Below are 15,535 nucleotides of genomic sequence, written 5' to 3' on the forward strand. Positions count from 1 at the left end.
GACAGGGTTTCTCTGTGTAGCCCTGACTGTCCTGGAACTCACTCTGTAGACCAGGCTGGCCTTGAACTCAGAAACCCGCCTGTCTCTGCCTCCCAAGTGCTGGGATTAAAGGTGTGCTTTCTTTTTTTGACAAATACAGAGAATTATGTTTTTGTTATACTTATCAAATATTTTTATGAAAACATCTCAAAATATACTCTCAAAGGTGACTATAGAATTATGTTAGAATTATAGCATTAATGTGAAAGATTGACTATGTTTCAAATTTGAATATTCACACTGTTCATTACCATTTTGTAGAATCATTATTCTGTCTGCATTAGGAGTTTGCCATCAAACTAGGTATAGTGGCTGTTCATATAACCCGGTATCCAAGAGGCCGAGGCAAAGGATCACTGCTCAACACTAGCCTGGGCTACGTAGCTATAAGGGGAGTTGGGAGAGGAGATGGGATGGGGAAAGGAAGGCTTTACCAATAAACTCAACTTTCTTAGGTGACTATTTACTCAATTACAATTAATTTATGAAGTACCAAATTGATAAATGCAGCTGATTTTTACTTTGGTTTTAGAAATGTGGGAGTTTTCATTAGTTACACTCATTGACCATAACCATATATTGTTTTCCCCTATTTAATCTTATTATTTGATGTGTAATCATGTCTTTACATATGGTAATGCTACAATTCATTCATTATCAGGGTTTATTAAAACTTCTAGAAGGCACAATAGTCAATGTTCCAGAAAAAAATTCTCGAAAGCTACGTGGAGAGACAGTTCAAGTTGATACAACAAATGTCTTGTTTGTGGCATCTGGTGCCTTTAATGGCTTAGACAGAATCATCAGCAGAAGGAAAAATGAAAAGGTAAGTTTTCCTTAATTCTGCATAAGGTAATATAAAATTACACATGATGGACACTCAGCTTCTGTTCATATGTCTACTGGTTACCAGTCATTGGATTTTCTTAGAAAGATCCAATGTTTTTCCCTAGTTGTTTGAATTTTAGAATAACAAAAAATAGGATTAATAATTCATAGTACCTATGAATTAGCTATGCACGAGGGCACAGGACTTTTATCCTAGCAGTTGGGAGGCAAAAGCAGATCACTGTGCATTTGAGGCCAGCCTGGTCTACACATTGAGACAGGGTTTCTCTGTGTAGCCCTGGCTGTCCTGGAACTCACTTTGTAGACCAGGCTGACCTCAAACTCAGAAATCTGCCTGCCTCTGCTTCCCAAGTGCTGGGATTAAAGGTGTGCGCCACCACCGCCTAGCAAGTTAATTTATTTCTTGCTGTTAAAGTTCTATATAAGTTAAGGAACCTTTTTTTCCTTCATATGTGGCAAACATAGTAACAGATTAGCTTGTATTTAAGTTTCTGTAAACAAAGGCAGAAAACTATGTTCTAATATTAGTAATTATTAGTGCTGGTAGAGACATGTAAAATTAAAAGTAACATTAAAGAATCAAGGACATGTCAAAAGAGGATTTGCCACGTAATTTTAACCTATTGGGATTTAGGGCGTGATTGTGAATTTAGCAGAAAATCTAAGACCCGAATTCAGATCTTGGCTTTGCTACTTAGAAAAGCAAACCCTTGGTCAAAGTACTTAACCTCTGTGACTATTTCATATGGGGCTTGTAGGTGTAAAGCAGTTTTGCAACATCCATCTATTATTTACATCTCTGTCATTTCTTGGACAGTATCTTGGATTTGGAACCCCATCTAATCTGGGAAAGGGCAGAAGGGCTGCAGCTGCTGCGGATCTTGCTAACCGAAGTGGAGAATCTAACACTCATCAGGACATTGAAGAGAAAGACCGGCTACTCCGCCATGTGGAAGCCAGAGATCTTATTGAGTTTGGCATGATACCAGAGTTTGTGGGACGGTTGCCTGTGGTGGTTCCTTTGCACAGCCTAGATGAGAAGACACTTGTACAGATACTGACTGAGCCACGGAATGCTGTTATTCCTCAGTATCAGGCCTTGTTCAGCATGGATAAGGTTAGGCTTTACGTTTTCCTTTATGATTTTTTTTTTATATCAGAATTTTATTTTAAGTTAGCCCACCTGGAATACTAGCTTGGGTATAGATTTAGGAAGGCACAGTGTGTTACATTCAGCATTTGTAAGTTTTGCTTTTTCTGAGTTAAAATGAGTATAAAGTACAAAGATAGAGAAGTGTCAGCTTACTGTCAGCATTTCCATGCCAAATGGACAGAATTGTTCTTTCAGCCTTGGTATTCTAAGTGCTTTTGCTGTTCATATACTTTTATATTCATATATAAATATTTTTGCTTTTCTTCTCACATCCAAACATGGAGGCCACTGTAGCCAGCACATCCAGTCAGATAAAAGACACTGTGTTTTGTGACCGTGGCATCTCAGTATAGTTTTCTCTCTGTTCCCATGGAGTCACCTCACCACTGAGCCTCATACCCAGCCACGGCTCCCAATGGTGAATTGAATAAACATACTGCTTGAGGATGACAGTTTAAAACATCATGAAATGATAAGTCTGTCTGACATTTTACCTCTTTAACTTTTTCTTATACATTGTGAGTGATACACTGTTACACTCGTTTGGTTTTTGGTTTTTCAAGACAGGGTTTCTCTGTAAAGCCCTGGCCATCCTGGAACTCACTTTGTAGACCAGGCTGGCCTTGAACTCAGAAATCTGCCTGCCTCTGCCTCCCGAGTGCTGGGATTAAAGGCATACACCGGGCTGGAGAGATGGCTCAGCGGGTAAGAGCACAGACTGCTCTTCCAGAGGTCCTGAGTTCAAATCCCAGCAACCATATGGTGACTCACAACCACCCGTAATGAGATCTGACGCTGTCTTCTGGTGCATCTGAAGACAGCTACAGTGTACTTATGTATAATAATAAATAAATCTTTAAAAAAAAAAAAAAAAGGCGTGTGCCACAACGCCTGCCACAAGAGAAGATTTCAGGGTGCCATTGAAAGTCCTCTGTAATGAGGTCTAAGTGGTAAGAGATAGTCTAGTCTGAAAAGGGTTAAGATCTGTCAAGAGATACAGACCACAGGAGCCTTGCCTTTCTCTCTGGCTTTGTTCCTAAGTCTCAGTTTACTTTACTTTCTGGAACTCGTTTATCTGTGAAATAGCTATTGGTCCCATTGTTTATAAAAATTTCTGGATTTGGAAAATTAATAAGAGTCATTACAGTTAGTACATCAAATGCTACATGGCTATATTAGGAAAAGATAACCAAGGACGTGCTTAAGTTTTCATTTCTCTTTTACCCATCTGTAGTGTGAACTGAACGTTACTGAGGATGCTTTGAAAGCCATAGCTAGATTGGCCCTGGAAAGAAAAACAGGTGCACGCGGTCTTCGGTCTATAATGGTAAGATGGAGTTACAAATCAACAGCCTTCACTTCCCAGATTCTTAGTCATCCAGATGCGGTGTTTTGTTTTGCATTTGCCAGCATACCTATGTATGTGTCTGTATATTTGTTCACATGCATGCAGATGCACGTGCATGAAGGCCAGAAGTTGATGTTGGATATCCTCCTTTTGGGGGTTGGGTAGGTGTTAAGATAGGGTTTCACTATGTAGCTCTGGCTATCCTGAAACTTACTCTGTAGACCAGGCTGGCCTCAATATCACAGAGATGTCTGACGCTGCCTCACAAGAGCTGGGATTATTAGGTGTACCACCAGGTGTCTTCCTTCATCATTTTCCACTGTATTTACTAGAGCAGGTCTCCTGCTGAACCTAGAGCTTTCCAACTTGGTTAGTTTAGTTAGTAGCTTCCAGGGCTTCGCTTTCTCTGCTTCTCAAGCACTAAGATTATAGAATCTACTGAATTTTTATGTCGCTGCTGGGGATTAGAACTCAAGTTCTCATCTCTGCAAGTGAGTGCTTTATTCACTGAGCTATCTCCCTCATACCCTTTGAGTCTTTTGAGACTATTAAACTTTCTGGTTTTCTTTTGGAAATTCTATCTAGAAATCTGCCCTAAAGCTTTGTGTGTGTGTGTGTGTGTGTGTGTGTGTGTGTGTGTGTGTGTGTGTGTGTGTAGGATGAAAAGGTAGACACAGATTTTATTTTGCTTCAGCTTCAGAAAAAGGTATTTTGTGACTGGTAAGAGTGGCTTAATAGTGTGAATGTGTTTTTAAAACAACACACACACACACAATTAGGGCTAGGGCACTCAGTAGGTAAAGTGCTGGCTAGAATGCAAGAAGCCCTTAGCTTTATACCCAGCATCATAGAGCTAGATGTGATGACTCATGTCTGTAATGTTAATTCTCATGAGGTGAAGGCCGGAGAAGCATGCCTTCTCAGTAATACTGTGAGTTGAAGGCCAGCCTAACCTCAATCCTCAGTTAACATAACTTTCTGGAACTTGTTTGTCTATGAAATAGTTGTTGGTTCCATTTAGTATAAAATTCTGTGATTCTGGGAAGATAGTAGGTGGTCAGTGCAGTTAGTAGATCAGTGACTATCAGGAAAGGTCCTCAAGCACTTGCTTATGTTTTCATTTATCTTTAATCTAATCTGTGGTGTAATGTTACTCAAGGTTGTTTTGAAAGCTGTAGCTAGAACACTGGAACTGAAATATATGTGCACGAGGCTTCCATTGGAATCCCCATTGTAGATGCCATGACACAGTAAAAAAGAAAGAAAACAAAAACAACCCAAAACTCTAAGCAAAAAGCTCTTTAGGTCTTAAAGTTGAAGGTGTTTGCAACCCAAGGGCACACACACTATGACAGATGAAATACATACTGTGAATCAGCCAGGTGCGATAGTGCACATCCCTCCCAGCAGGTGAGAAGCAGTTAGGCAGATCAGCATGGTCTATGTGAACTTTACCAAGTTCAAATCTCTTTCTCGGACCTGTTGAAATCCCATTTTAGCCTCTATGCTTCATTGTACTGAGTTTTTTCTTAGAGACCCTAGGTTTAGGACTCGGGCTTCCTGGTACCACCCACTCCTTTTTAAAATTGTCCTCCAGATTTGGCATGGATTACTATTTCACTGTCTGCTCCTAAAGCAAGTTATCTTCCCCTGTGAGGATTTCACTGCTCGTCTCAGTATGATTTCAATTGTGTAACTATGCATTTACCACAAGCAGCTTGACACTGGGAAGGCTCTGGTGGTAAGGTATTACTTAGGACAGACAGGCAAACTGGAAGAACAGGCATTCGGTTGACATTCTTGGAAATTTGATGTGTCAGCAATTTCCTTTGACCTCCCCTACCTATAGGAAAAACTGGTTTTTCTAGTTTTCTTAAGGCCTACTGCTGCACTTGAGGCAAAGACTCATTTGAATCACAGTTTGAAGTTGAATAGCTGGGCAGAGGTGATTTTTAAGATTAATTGACATAAAAGTGAGGACTGTCTTGGCCATAGAAAAAAAACCAGGCACACTTTGGAGGTAGCATCAGAGTGTGAAACTACAGCTTGTAAGTCTGTTGCCTAGATGGACAGAACAATAGGCAGTTGACTTGTTTATAAAATGACCTGAATGTAATGAAAAGCTGTTTTAATATACAGAATATGAAAGCTTTTATACTGATTAACTTTGAAGTATTTTTATGGACTCAATTTTCCTCCTAATTTACTACCTTTTCTCTTTCTAGGAAAAGCTGTTACTAGAACCAATGTTCGAAGTTCCTAATTCTGACATTGTATGTGTGGAAGTTGACAAAGAAGTAGTAGAAGGCAAAAAGGAACCAGGATACATTCGGTAAAGCATGTTCTCAGGCCAGAATAGCGCCAAAGCTAGGGTCCCTACTGCTTGAGTTTATTAATTAGTCTGTCATTGAAATTCTTTTTTGTAAGGAAAGTAATAATCTCATGAGTTTTCTATAGGATAAAACTAATATGGTTTTATAAAATAATTTTGTGAGTCATTTTGAAACCTGATCTTAAATCAGCCTCTATTTTCTCTCCAACTATCAGTATACAAAAGAGACACACCTGTTGTGTATACCGCCTTGCCCAGAAGCTCCCACACTCTGGCCCCTCTCAGCTCCCTTTGTCCCATCTTGCTTAGCTCCTGGATGTCACAACCAGCCCACTCTGAGCTTCCTTTTCTACCTGCCAGTGCTCCTGGAGGAGTCGAGTTAGCAGAGCACTCCTGAGACCCTTGAATCCACAGATAGAAAACACACAGACAGCTCCATTTAGAATGATGGTGTCCGAGTGGTAGACAAGAATCCACTATTTTAGGAATTCTCAGATTGATCACACACTCACAGTGATACAGTTTAGGAAGAGGGAAAAATTGGTTTCTCCGCGAGAGAAATGAGTTACTTGTTGGCACCAGCTCAGGAACCTTAAACAAAGAAACGCAGAAGAGCTTATGGATGTTGGAACCGAAAGAAAGTAGAGAAAGGCTGCTGCCTCTAACAGCAGATAAAGGATAGATTGAGGGGCTGGAGAGATGGTTCAGTGGTTAAGAGCACTGACTGTTCTTCCAGATGTCCTGAGTTCAGTTCCCAGCAACCACATGGTGGCTCACATCCATCTGTAATGGGATCTGATGCCCTCTTCTGGTGTGTCTGACAGCTACAGTGTACTTATATAACTAAAATAAGTGAAAAAAAAAAAAAAAAAAGGATAGATTGGATGAAGAAAGAAGTCTTGCAGAATTAATCAAATTCTTTGAACGTGGGAATCCACCAGAATTCTGGGTTCAGCATTCCTGGCATGACAGATTAGAAGCCTGAGTACAGGCTTATACAGTAAGCAGAGGTTTTTAAGGTAGAAGGGAGATTGAAAAAAAAAAGTTTAGTTTTGTTTTTTTAATTGGACAGAAAAGGTGAGGTGTAAGGGTTCGGAAAGAAGAAAAATAGAAAAGGTTCTGTTGCTAAGGTCTTGTTCCCCAATTGGTTCTTGACTTGCCAATAAAGAAGGTGGTGGTATGGGGGGGATGGATGGCAATTGCTGAGCAGAAGATATAGGTGGGACTTCTGGGTCCCAGGAGAAAAGGACTCAGGGAAAGAGAGGAACTTTTCTGCCATGCTTTGGAATAAGAAGAAAGTAAGCAGTCATGTTAGGTCCTAGGGCAACTAGGGCCTACAGCCTTTGCTATGGGTGGGCGGAAGCCAAGGATGTTGGAGGGGGTGGTCTAGCTGGTGCAAACCACTAAGTTTTGGAAGAGAGAGACGGAGATAATAAATTGCTAAGGGCATTTCTAGGCAGGATGCATTTGTGCCCAGTAATTTTGCCTAGAGTCAAGTTCTAAAAGTAATGGAGCAGTGTGTGTGTTTTATCCAAGGATTCAAGGGTCTTGAGAGTGGACTGGTAACACGACCTTTGCAGGAGCAAAGGAGGTAGAAAAGAGAAGCTGGGGTCAAGGCTGGTGGAGCTAATCCTGGAGAAACAAAAGGGAGCTGGGAGGGGCTACTGGCATAGGCAGAGTGTGTTTTTAAAACTACACCCAACCTACACCCATTTGTGTGGGAAGGAAAATACCTGCAAAAGGTTCAGGAGTTCGTGGCTATCTTCAGCTATGAGGCCAAGCTGTACTATGAGACATTGTCAAAACAAAACCAAGGAGGCAGAGGCAGGACTAACTACAGCCTGGTCTACTACAGAGTGAGTTCCTAGACAGCCAAGGATACACAAGAGAAACCCCCAAAAGGGGTGGGTGTGGATTGGGGAGAACAGGGAACAGATCACAGAGATTAAAATGAATTTTGATGCAGATTTTCTAATTGATGGATAACTTTTTTTGTGGCTTGTCTCTTTTTGGAATTTATGTTGTCCTTGGAGGCACTAAGTATCTGAGAATAGCCTTGAACTCCTAAATGCTGGGACTACTGGTGTGCACCAGCAGTCAGCTCTTTTTTGGTTTTTTGAGACAGGGTTTCTCTGTGTAGCCCTGGCTGTCCTGGAGCTCACTCTGTAGACCAGGCTGGCCTCAAACTCAGAAATCCGCCTGCCTCTGCCTCCCGAGTGCAGTCAGCTCTTCTTAATGGCTTTCATAAAAACAACTTTGTTTTCTTCAATATCATACCAGATGACAAATTTGACATAGTTATTGCTTTCTTTATCGTAGGAATCAGCAAACTTTCTCATATAAATGCTTCAGAGTCATACTGTGTATACAGCAACTGCTCAAAACTGCTCCCAACACAGAAGCAGCCATAGGCAACACATAAATGGATGAGCATTTCAGTATCCCAAGCAATCTTGTTTACAAAAGCAGGCATTGGGCTGGATTTGGTTCATGATTTGCAGTTTGTTTCAGCAGTGGCTTCTTTAGGGAAATCACTGGACTCTTCTATAACTAAATCCCATATTTCACCACTAAGCAATGCTAATATTAAATTTTTTTGTTTTGTTTTGGGGGCTGATTTAGCTATGAAGTCTAGTTTACTATTCTGAGTCCAGTTTTGTTGAAAAACAAACATGGCTTTTGATTACAGGGCTCCCTCGAAAGAGTCCTCTGAAGAGGAATATGACTCTGGCGTGGAGGAGGATGGATGGCCTCGTCAAGCGGATGCTGCAAACAGCTAAACCATCAGACTCACCTGTACATACAGCTTTCCCTGTTCTTTAGGGTCATAACAGTTTCCGCAGTCTGGCATTAAAGGCATTGAATCTATCTTGGATATCATACATGGTCAAAAGCCTTTAAGATAAGAATCGGATCATGTATATTACTGTAACATCACATTGATTTATACAGAAGACAGTATATGGACTTTAATGACACAATGTTTAGAGATAAAAATGTACATTATTTTGGTTCTGTTTTTTAAAAATATGCTTTAACAAAATTCTTAGGAATTCTCTTAAGCAATGCAGATGTTGCAATAACTTTACAATAATGTTACTCTAAAAATGAGAAAATAAAATCTTTAAAGTTGAGTATTGGGATCCCATTGTTTAGTGTTACCTTTTTCTACCCACGTTCCTTGGAAATATTTGAATTTTCATTTTAAAAATTAGATCAGGTAGTTTTTAGATAAGTAAGAATACCTTGAAAACCCACATTTTGACGACATGTTTGTATTTCTGGACATGTTTGTATTTCTGGTCTTTTCTGCTAGTGGAGAGTTATTGGTTTCCCAGCTGGAAACATAGTAACAGTCACTTTCCCTTGATAACTTGTCTGACTTATTTGCATCTCTGAATCACTTTTATCACCATCAGTGAGTAAATGGGGTTAATAGTCTGATTTAAATATTTAGAAGACCATAGGCAACTATTCTTACATAGCTATCAGCCATGTGCTAGCTAAATAAAATATCTTAATAGTGTGCACTTTTTCTAAAGTCCTGAATTTGTTTTTTTGTCTGTTGGTGCTGGATATGTCAAGTTTTTTGGTTTTTTTTTTTTTTTTTTTTTTTTTTTTTTTGAGTCAGGATTTCTCTGTGCAGCCCTGGCTGTCCTGGAACTCATTAGACCAGGCTGGTCTCGAACTCAGAAATCCACCTGCCTCTGCCTCCCGAGTGCTGGGATTAAAGGCCTGCGCCACCAGGCCCGGCTCCAAGTTTTTATAATAGTCTTTCAGTTCAATCAGTGTCTGTAAGGTTTTTTTCCCCCCTCTTTTTACTTTTGGAGTGTTTTCACCCTTTTTCCCTCGAGTGTACAAATTACACTTTAAGTCCCAATTTAAGACTTGGGTTTTCTATAATACAATGGATGTGAGTTTCCTTGGTATGGCCAAAGAAAGTGGGGTGGGGCCAGACATTGAATTTTGCAGATGTTTAACCCTGGTAGTTGTAAGAAACAGAAATAGATGTCCCTGCTTTCCATAGTAATTGTTCTGGATCTCATAAGGTCTTTTGTACTATGATTTTATTATCCTTTCCTTATAATCATTAATTCCATTTTAGAAGTAAAAATGGGAGTTTCTAAATATATTAAAGCAATATTGGACTAGTAGACAAACACAGCCACATATGATTACAATTTCCCCTGGAACTTTGGGTTGGCACCTGGGTAAAGCGGTCTGACTAAAAGCTGCAGTGGCAGGTTCATGCTGCAGTGGTGCAGCACTCCGCATCGGCGTGCCAGGGGCAGCCAGATTGGTCCTTTTTTGAGACAGTGATTCACCATACATAGCTACAGCCTGTCCTGGAACTCACTATACACTAGGCTGAGCTTGAACTCAGAGATCACCTCCCTCTGACTCCTGAGTGCTGGGATTAAAGGCGAGCGAGCGCCACCACACCTGGCTTACTGGTGTCATTTTAAAGAGCACAGATGTCACAGATGTTTGTTCCAGGATTGCTTAACTCATTGCACTTCAGAGTCACTCTGATGTTTCTAGTTGTGGATCCTACTAACCAAGCTTTACTAATGTTTGTTAAATGTTAATGAAAATTCCTAAATGTCCTGTTTGGAGCCTGAACTGAGGACATAGACCAAGCTTTTCAAGGATCTTGTGAGCTTTGCGGGGAGCATATATAATAAACTTCAGTGGGTAAGTTAAACACAGGGTGTGGTAGCCCAGATGGGTTTGGAAGAACAATTAGGAATTAACCAGTAAAGATTTGGCATAAAATCAAAATCTCCAAAGTAAGATAAAACTAGGGGCCCTTGGGAGATCAGGAATAGACAGTAATTTTGTCTTCCTGCTGTCGCCCTTTCCCCCGGTCCTTTGTCACTTTTATTCATTAGTTTTTCCCCTTGTTTTCAGTACCAGATATGGGAAAAAGTGGTTACAGCCAACTATGATTAAAACATTTGTTTACAACAGACACCCCCATTACCACAGTCGCCAGACTCCCCATTGTGTGCACTTTTGTTCCTTTAAAAAAGAATGCCACAACCAAGACCAGGTGGGAGGGGCAAGGGTTAAGATCCTGGAGGGGAAGAATGGAAGGGAGGAGTGTGACATGAGTAGCGGACACAATCCAAAAGCATGACTGAAGGCAGTCACTAGGTTGGATGGCATCACAGTGGGAAGGCATAAAGAGTTGAATTCATTGGTGCTGACAGTCTGCCATCCTTTAAACGGCTAACAGACATGGAGAACAGTCTATGGTGTGTCCACACTGCTTTCTCTATTTGGCTATCAAGTGCGTTGTAGAACATCTTAGTGTTATATTGGAAAGGGGTGCAGGCAGTGCTAGGTCTCACTGTCTCACTAAGTAGGAGGTGACCCCTGCATGGAACGCCAGCTTAGTTTACTTGGTATTGAAACATGTTTAATTATGGTCAGTCCAGCAATGGTGTTTCCTTGGGGTGCCAAGCTGTATAAAGGATTTCCTTTTGAAGTCTAGGCTGCCACACTTCACCCTTACTTGCCACTGGCGTAGATGTGTCTTCAGTGCTATACAAAGCTTAGGGTTTTCCTCTGGGCCGGTTCTTTCTTAGAAAATGGAGATGATAATAAACTTTTCTTTGTTTTTTAAAGACAGGATTTCACTGTAGCTCTGGCTGTCCTGGAATTCACATTATAGACTAGGCTGTCCTTGAACTCACAGATCTGCCTGCTTCTGTCTCCTGGGTGCTGGGATCAAAGGCGAATGCAATAATCACCTGGCTACTTACTATTTCTTTGGGATCCTTCTAGAGTTATATCTTGCTTTTGTGTTTCTTCATTCTGAAGAAATCATTGTACAATCCAGTGAAGACAACACTGTCAGATCCATTCCCTAACATGCAAATGTGTCACGTGTGCAGTTATGCCATGTTCAAAATTTGCTTCTGAGGCATACATGTACTTGATATGTCTCCATAGGTCTGTTTTTTTCCATTCCAGTCCCTAATTCTGACTGGCACTGTTGTCAACATATAGCAATCCCTGTGGCTGAATTTTACATCAGAAATATAGGATATGGTTTCAGAATAAAATAGCTTGTTTTGTTGTTCCCTGGGTTCACAGGAAACCCAGATGAGCCCAAGAACTGCAAAGTCTGATGCAACTCAGAAAAAGAGTCTTTAATTTTCAAGTTCAAACTCAATTTGCCCACCTAGCACTCACTGCATGAATGCTGGCAAGCAACACTGAGTCCAAAAAACATTCGATTTATATAAAGTATAGTTAAGAATAATGTGAATGTTCACAGAAAAGGGGAGTAGAGGGTGGGATAGTACTGAAGCTGGAGGGGGTTAATGGGTGTCTGTTCAAGGACTAATTTTATGGTCAGTCATAACTGTTTCTGACTTGACCTTTTACTTTTTCCATGGCCTCCCTTGAGCTTGTTACTTCTCTAAGGTCTCAAGGACAGGCACCTGGAGACTTATCAGGAGGAGTATTGGGTGTTGGTTTTTGGAGACAGAGGTGGTGCCATTCCAACACTAGGGGAGGGGGAGGGGCTGGAGGGGCTGCTGCAGGAGGACACAGCACAGAAACCAGCCATCTGCATATTGTGCTTTGGGTGGGTGGGTGGGGGAGGATGGGATCCACTGGTGAGGAACGCAGAGGCAAACTGTACAACTCTGAAGTCTCTCTCGTATCAGTAATTTGAGGGTTACATTCCCTCCTTTTGGTGACTCTAGAGGCTAGTCTTGGACTCTTTATAGGCCTGTCTGTGTTAACTGGTTAGTACTGGGATCTTATCACTATCAGTGACAGTGACAATAGCAGAAAAACAATTCGGGGTCTTAACAAGGTGGATATGAGGGTGGTCAATCAAGAGGAGGAGTTAAACTAAGACTCGAACCAACCCTGACTCTGTTCGTGTTCTCTCTCTCTCTCTCTCTCTCTCTCTCTCCTCTCCTCTCTCTCCTCTCTCTCCTCTCTCTCCTCTCTCTCTCTCCTAACCCTTCTCTCACCCTGGCCATTGAATCTTTACTCCCAGAATGGTCTCCAGTGTTTCCCAATATTTCACACCCCCAGGTAGCATAGAAGAAATGGTTGGCCCCCTAACACTGATGGGCCTGCTGCTGGCTTCTCTTATCTCGGGGATTTCTTGGAGGGCATTTTTCAACTTTGGGTGTCCACACCCTAAGGCTCCACCCCTCCAAGGCCACATCTGGGTTGCAGTCTTGATTTACAAGTCCCTTTGTCCCCCCCTGTGCCTCCAGGACAGTAACACCCCAGAAGTCAAGGCCTACCATTTAATCACAGAGTTCAAAGACAGGGACCAGCCACCAAATAAACGCGGGTGGTGGACCACGCCACATCCCCAGTGGCGGAGAGCACCTGCCAAGTCACCCTGGTAGGGTTGTGGGGGCTGCCGAGGCTCAGCGCTGGAAGATACACCAGAGCCGTCTCGTGGTTTCTCTGGCCTTGCAGAAGGGCGTTGCTCGGGTGTCTGGCTGCCATCTAGTTGGCATCAAGCACAGGTGCTGCTCTGATGTGAACCCAGGGAGTTACTCCATCCACTTTAATGGAGGTCAGGTGGTCAGCAAGACCAGGAATGGCCCTCTCCACTTTGCTTCTGAGGGTTCAGCACAGTGACTCTTAACATATACCCAATCTCCAACTTGGTACTTGTATGGAACCTCTGGAGTACCTGCGTTATACAGGGCACTAACTTTAGGCCACAATTCCAGGTGGAGAACCATAAGATCCTTGTCAGCTTGAAAAGTCACTCGGGGGATGGAGAGCCCCCAAGGGAGTGGGTGTCTCATGCAGGATCTCAAAAGGGGTCCGGTTAAAGTGGTAGGGGGTGTTCAGGGCTAAGGAGAGGGGCACCAACCAGTCTGAGCCTGTCTCCAAGGTCAATTTAGTCAAGGTCTCTTGTAGGGTTCTGTTTATTTCCTTTAACTGCCCTGAGCTCTGGGGACAGTACGCACAATGGGGCTCCCAATTAGTCCCCATTATCTCTGCCAATCCCCGACTTAACCTTAAGAGACATAAACAGAGTGGCCAGGTTGAGGGCCAATGCTGATGTGAAGATCACTAGCTGTCTGCATATCCTGCTTGTTTCGGGAGAGGGAGGGTGCGGGGGCAGCGGGGAGGATGAGAGCCTCTGTCGGGGAACGCAGAGGCAAACTGTACAACACTGAAGTCTCTCTAGTATCAGTAATTCAGGGGTTACAACAGTTGCTGGGTTCTTGAGTTTTTCAAACAGTTTCGAAGGCATGTCACAGATCATACATGGCTTTATTTCACATAACCCAATAGTTTCTTTCTTTTTTTTTCTGAGATGGTTTCTCTGGCTGTCCTGGAACTCACTTTGTAGACCAGGCTAGCCTCGAACTCAGAAATCCACCTGCCTCTGCCTCCCGAGTGCTGGGATTAAAGGCGTGCCCCACCACGCCCGGCTCCAATACTTTCTTTGCTGCTGTTGTGCACAGATGTGTTACAGCTGCTGAAATGGAATTCTGCTCCTGTAATCACCCAAAGCTTTTCCATATTGGATGGCTTGATATCCACAATATTAATCTCCTATCTAATTTCCAGATGTTAGAGATTATTCCACAAGCCATCTGCTGATATGTAAGTTTCATAGTCACTGTTGATAGGAATCCAGTTGCTGTGAAGAGGCATTGCAAACATTCTTTATGGGCTGACCTCTACTCTTAGATCAGTGGGCCTAAGGACTGGCAGCCATGTAGTGACTAGAGCAACATAGCTATGCCTTCCACCTTCCTCTTTCACATTACAGCCTTTTGGTCATGCGTCCCTTTCACTGATTTCCCATAAGTTACTGTTTTCTCATAAATAAGTAGACAAAAACATTAGTAGACAAAACAGCATTTTTCTGAGACAATCACCTCAGTTTTTTGGTCTATATGTCTAAGCTTTTCAAGTTAAATCCTGGCTCATGGCTCTGGAAGGTGCTGTAAACATTGTACCCTCTGCTATGAGTCTGGATTTTGTTCTTCATCATCAGTTTTTGTTTTATCATCAGTTACTGCTGTTTCACCTAAGGAAAAAACATCACTGAATATCATTACCTCCTCCTGTTCCTTGCATGTCTTGCTCCAGGATCCTTGGGCTCGCTGGGACTGGGACTCAGCCCCTTCACCTGGGAATGTGGGGGTCTAGTATGGGGATTGTAACAGCTGGCACTGATGGTGGAGGGGCTGGGAACCAGGAAGAAAGAGAAGCAGTCAAAAGCCATCCCCTGCTTGGGTTTTTCTCTGGGCAATGGCAACAGTGACAAGAACAGGTGACTCCACTTTGGGGAAAAATCGTTCTTAAGATGCCTGTTTGACATCCTCACTCATCAGCTGAAAACATTGAACTCAAACCCCACCCTCTGTGACTCTGCCTTCTTCATCAGTCTTTAAAATGAACAGTCCCTATTACCAAAACTGAAACACTCCACATGTAACTTGAAAGTCTTTAATCCTTTTGTTAGTGTCTCTGAGGATCTCTGTTTCTTGTGAGTCATTGTAATAGCAGCTAAGCACTGTTTAGTATTCTTTCTTCTAGTACACCTCCCAAGCTTACCTGCATCTTTCTAGCTACACCATAGTTTTACTAAGGTTAAAAAAAAAAAAATCAAACTTTTTTGTTAATTTCAGCCAGCAGCTACTATAGCGCTTCATATATTTAGTTGTCCCTATCTTTAAAACATTGTGCTGAAGAAACGACTCAGTGTATGTATGTATCTATGTATGCCTTGATTTAAAAAAAAAAAAACAAAGCAAAACAAAAAAACTTTTAATAAGAGTTCTTAAATGTTTTAGCCTCCCTG

The 15,535-nt window shown here is 42.0% G+C and overlaps 1 protein-coding gene and 1 pseudogene across 2 annotated transcripts in view; one reads left to right on the plus strand and one right to left on the minus strand.

Annotated features, from left to right (window-relative positions):
• The window catches only part of Clpx (caseinolytic mitochondrial matrix peptidase chaperone subunit), a 39,020-nt gene extending 29,771 nt beyond the window's left edge, over positions 1–9,249 (plus strand). The window contains exons 10-14 of one of the 2 annotated variants that reach the window (XM_021206243.1): positions 701–865; positions 1,706–2,005; positions 3,276–3,368; positions 5,615–5,721; positions 8,411–9,249. In XM_021206243.1, coding sequence (XP_021061902.1) covers positions 701–865; positions 1,706–2,005; positions 3,276–3,368; positions 5,615–5,721; positions 8,411–8,501 — 756 coding nt within the window. In that variant the 3' untranslated portion in view covers positions 8,502–9,249. The remainder of the gene's footprint in view (positions 1–700; positions 866–1,705; positions 2,006–3,275; positions 3,369–5,614; positions 5,722–8,410) is intronic. The other variant, XM_021206244.1, reaches the window with a different exon arrangement.
• A 2,264-nt stretch (positions 9,250–11,513) lies between these two features.
• LOC110328368 lies at positions 11,514–14,719 on the minus strand (annotated as a pseudogene).
• Between the last annotated feature and the right edge of the window lie 816 nt (positions 14,720–15,535).

The sequence above is a fragment of the Mus pahari genome, chromosome 10 (assembly GCF_900095145.1).
Source record: "Mus pahari chromosome 10, PAHARI_EIJ_v1.1, whole genome shotgun sequence".
Taxonomy (NCBI): Eukaryota; Metazoa; Chordata; class Mammalia; order Rodentia; family Muridae; genus Mus; species Mus pahari.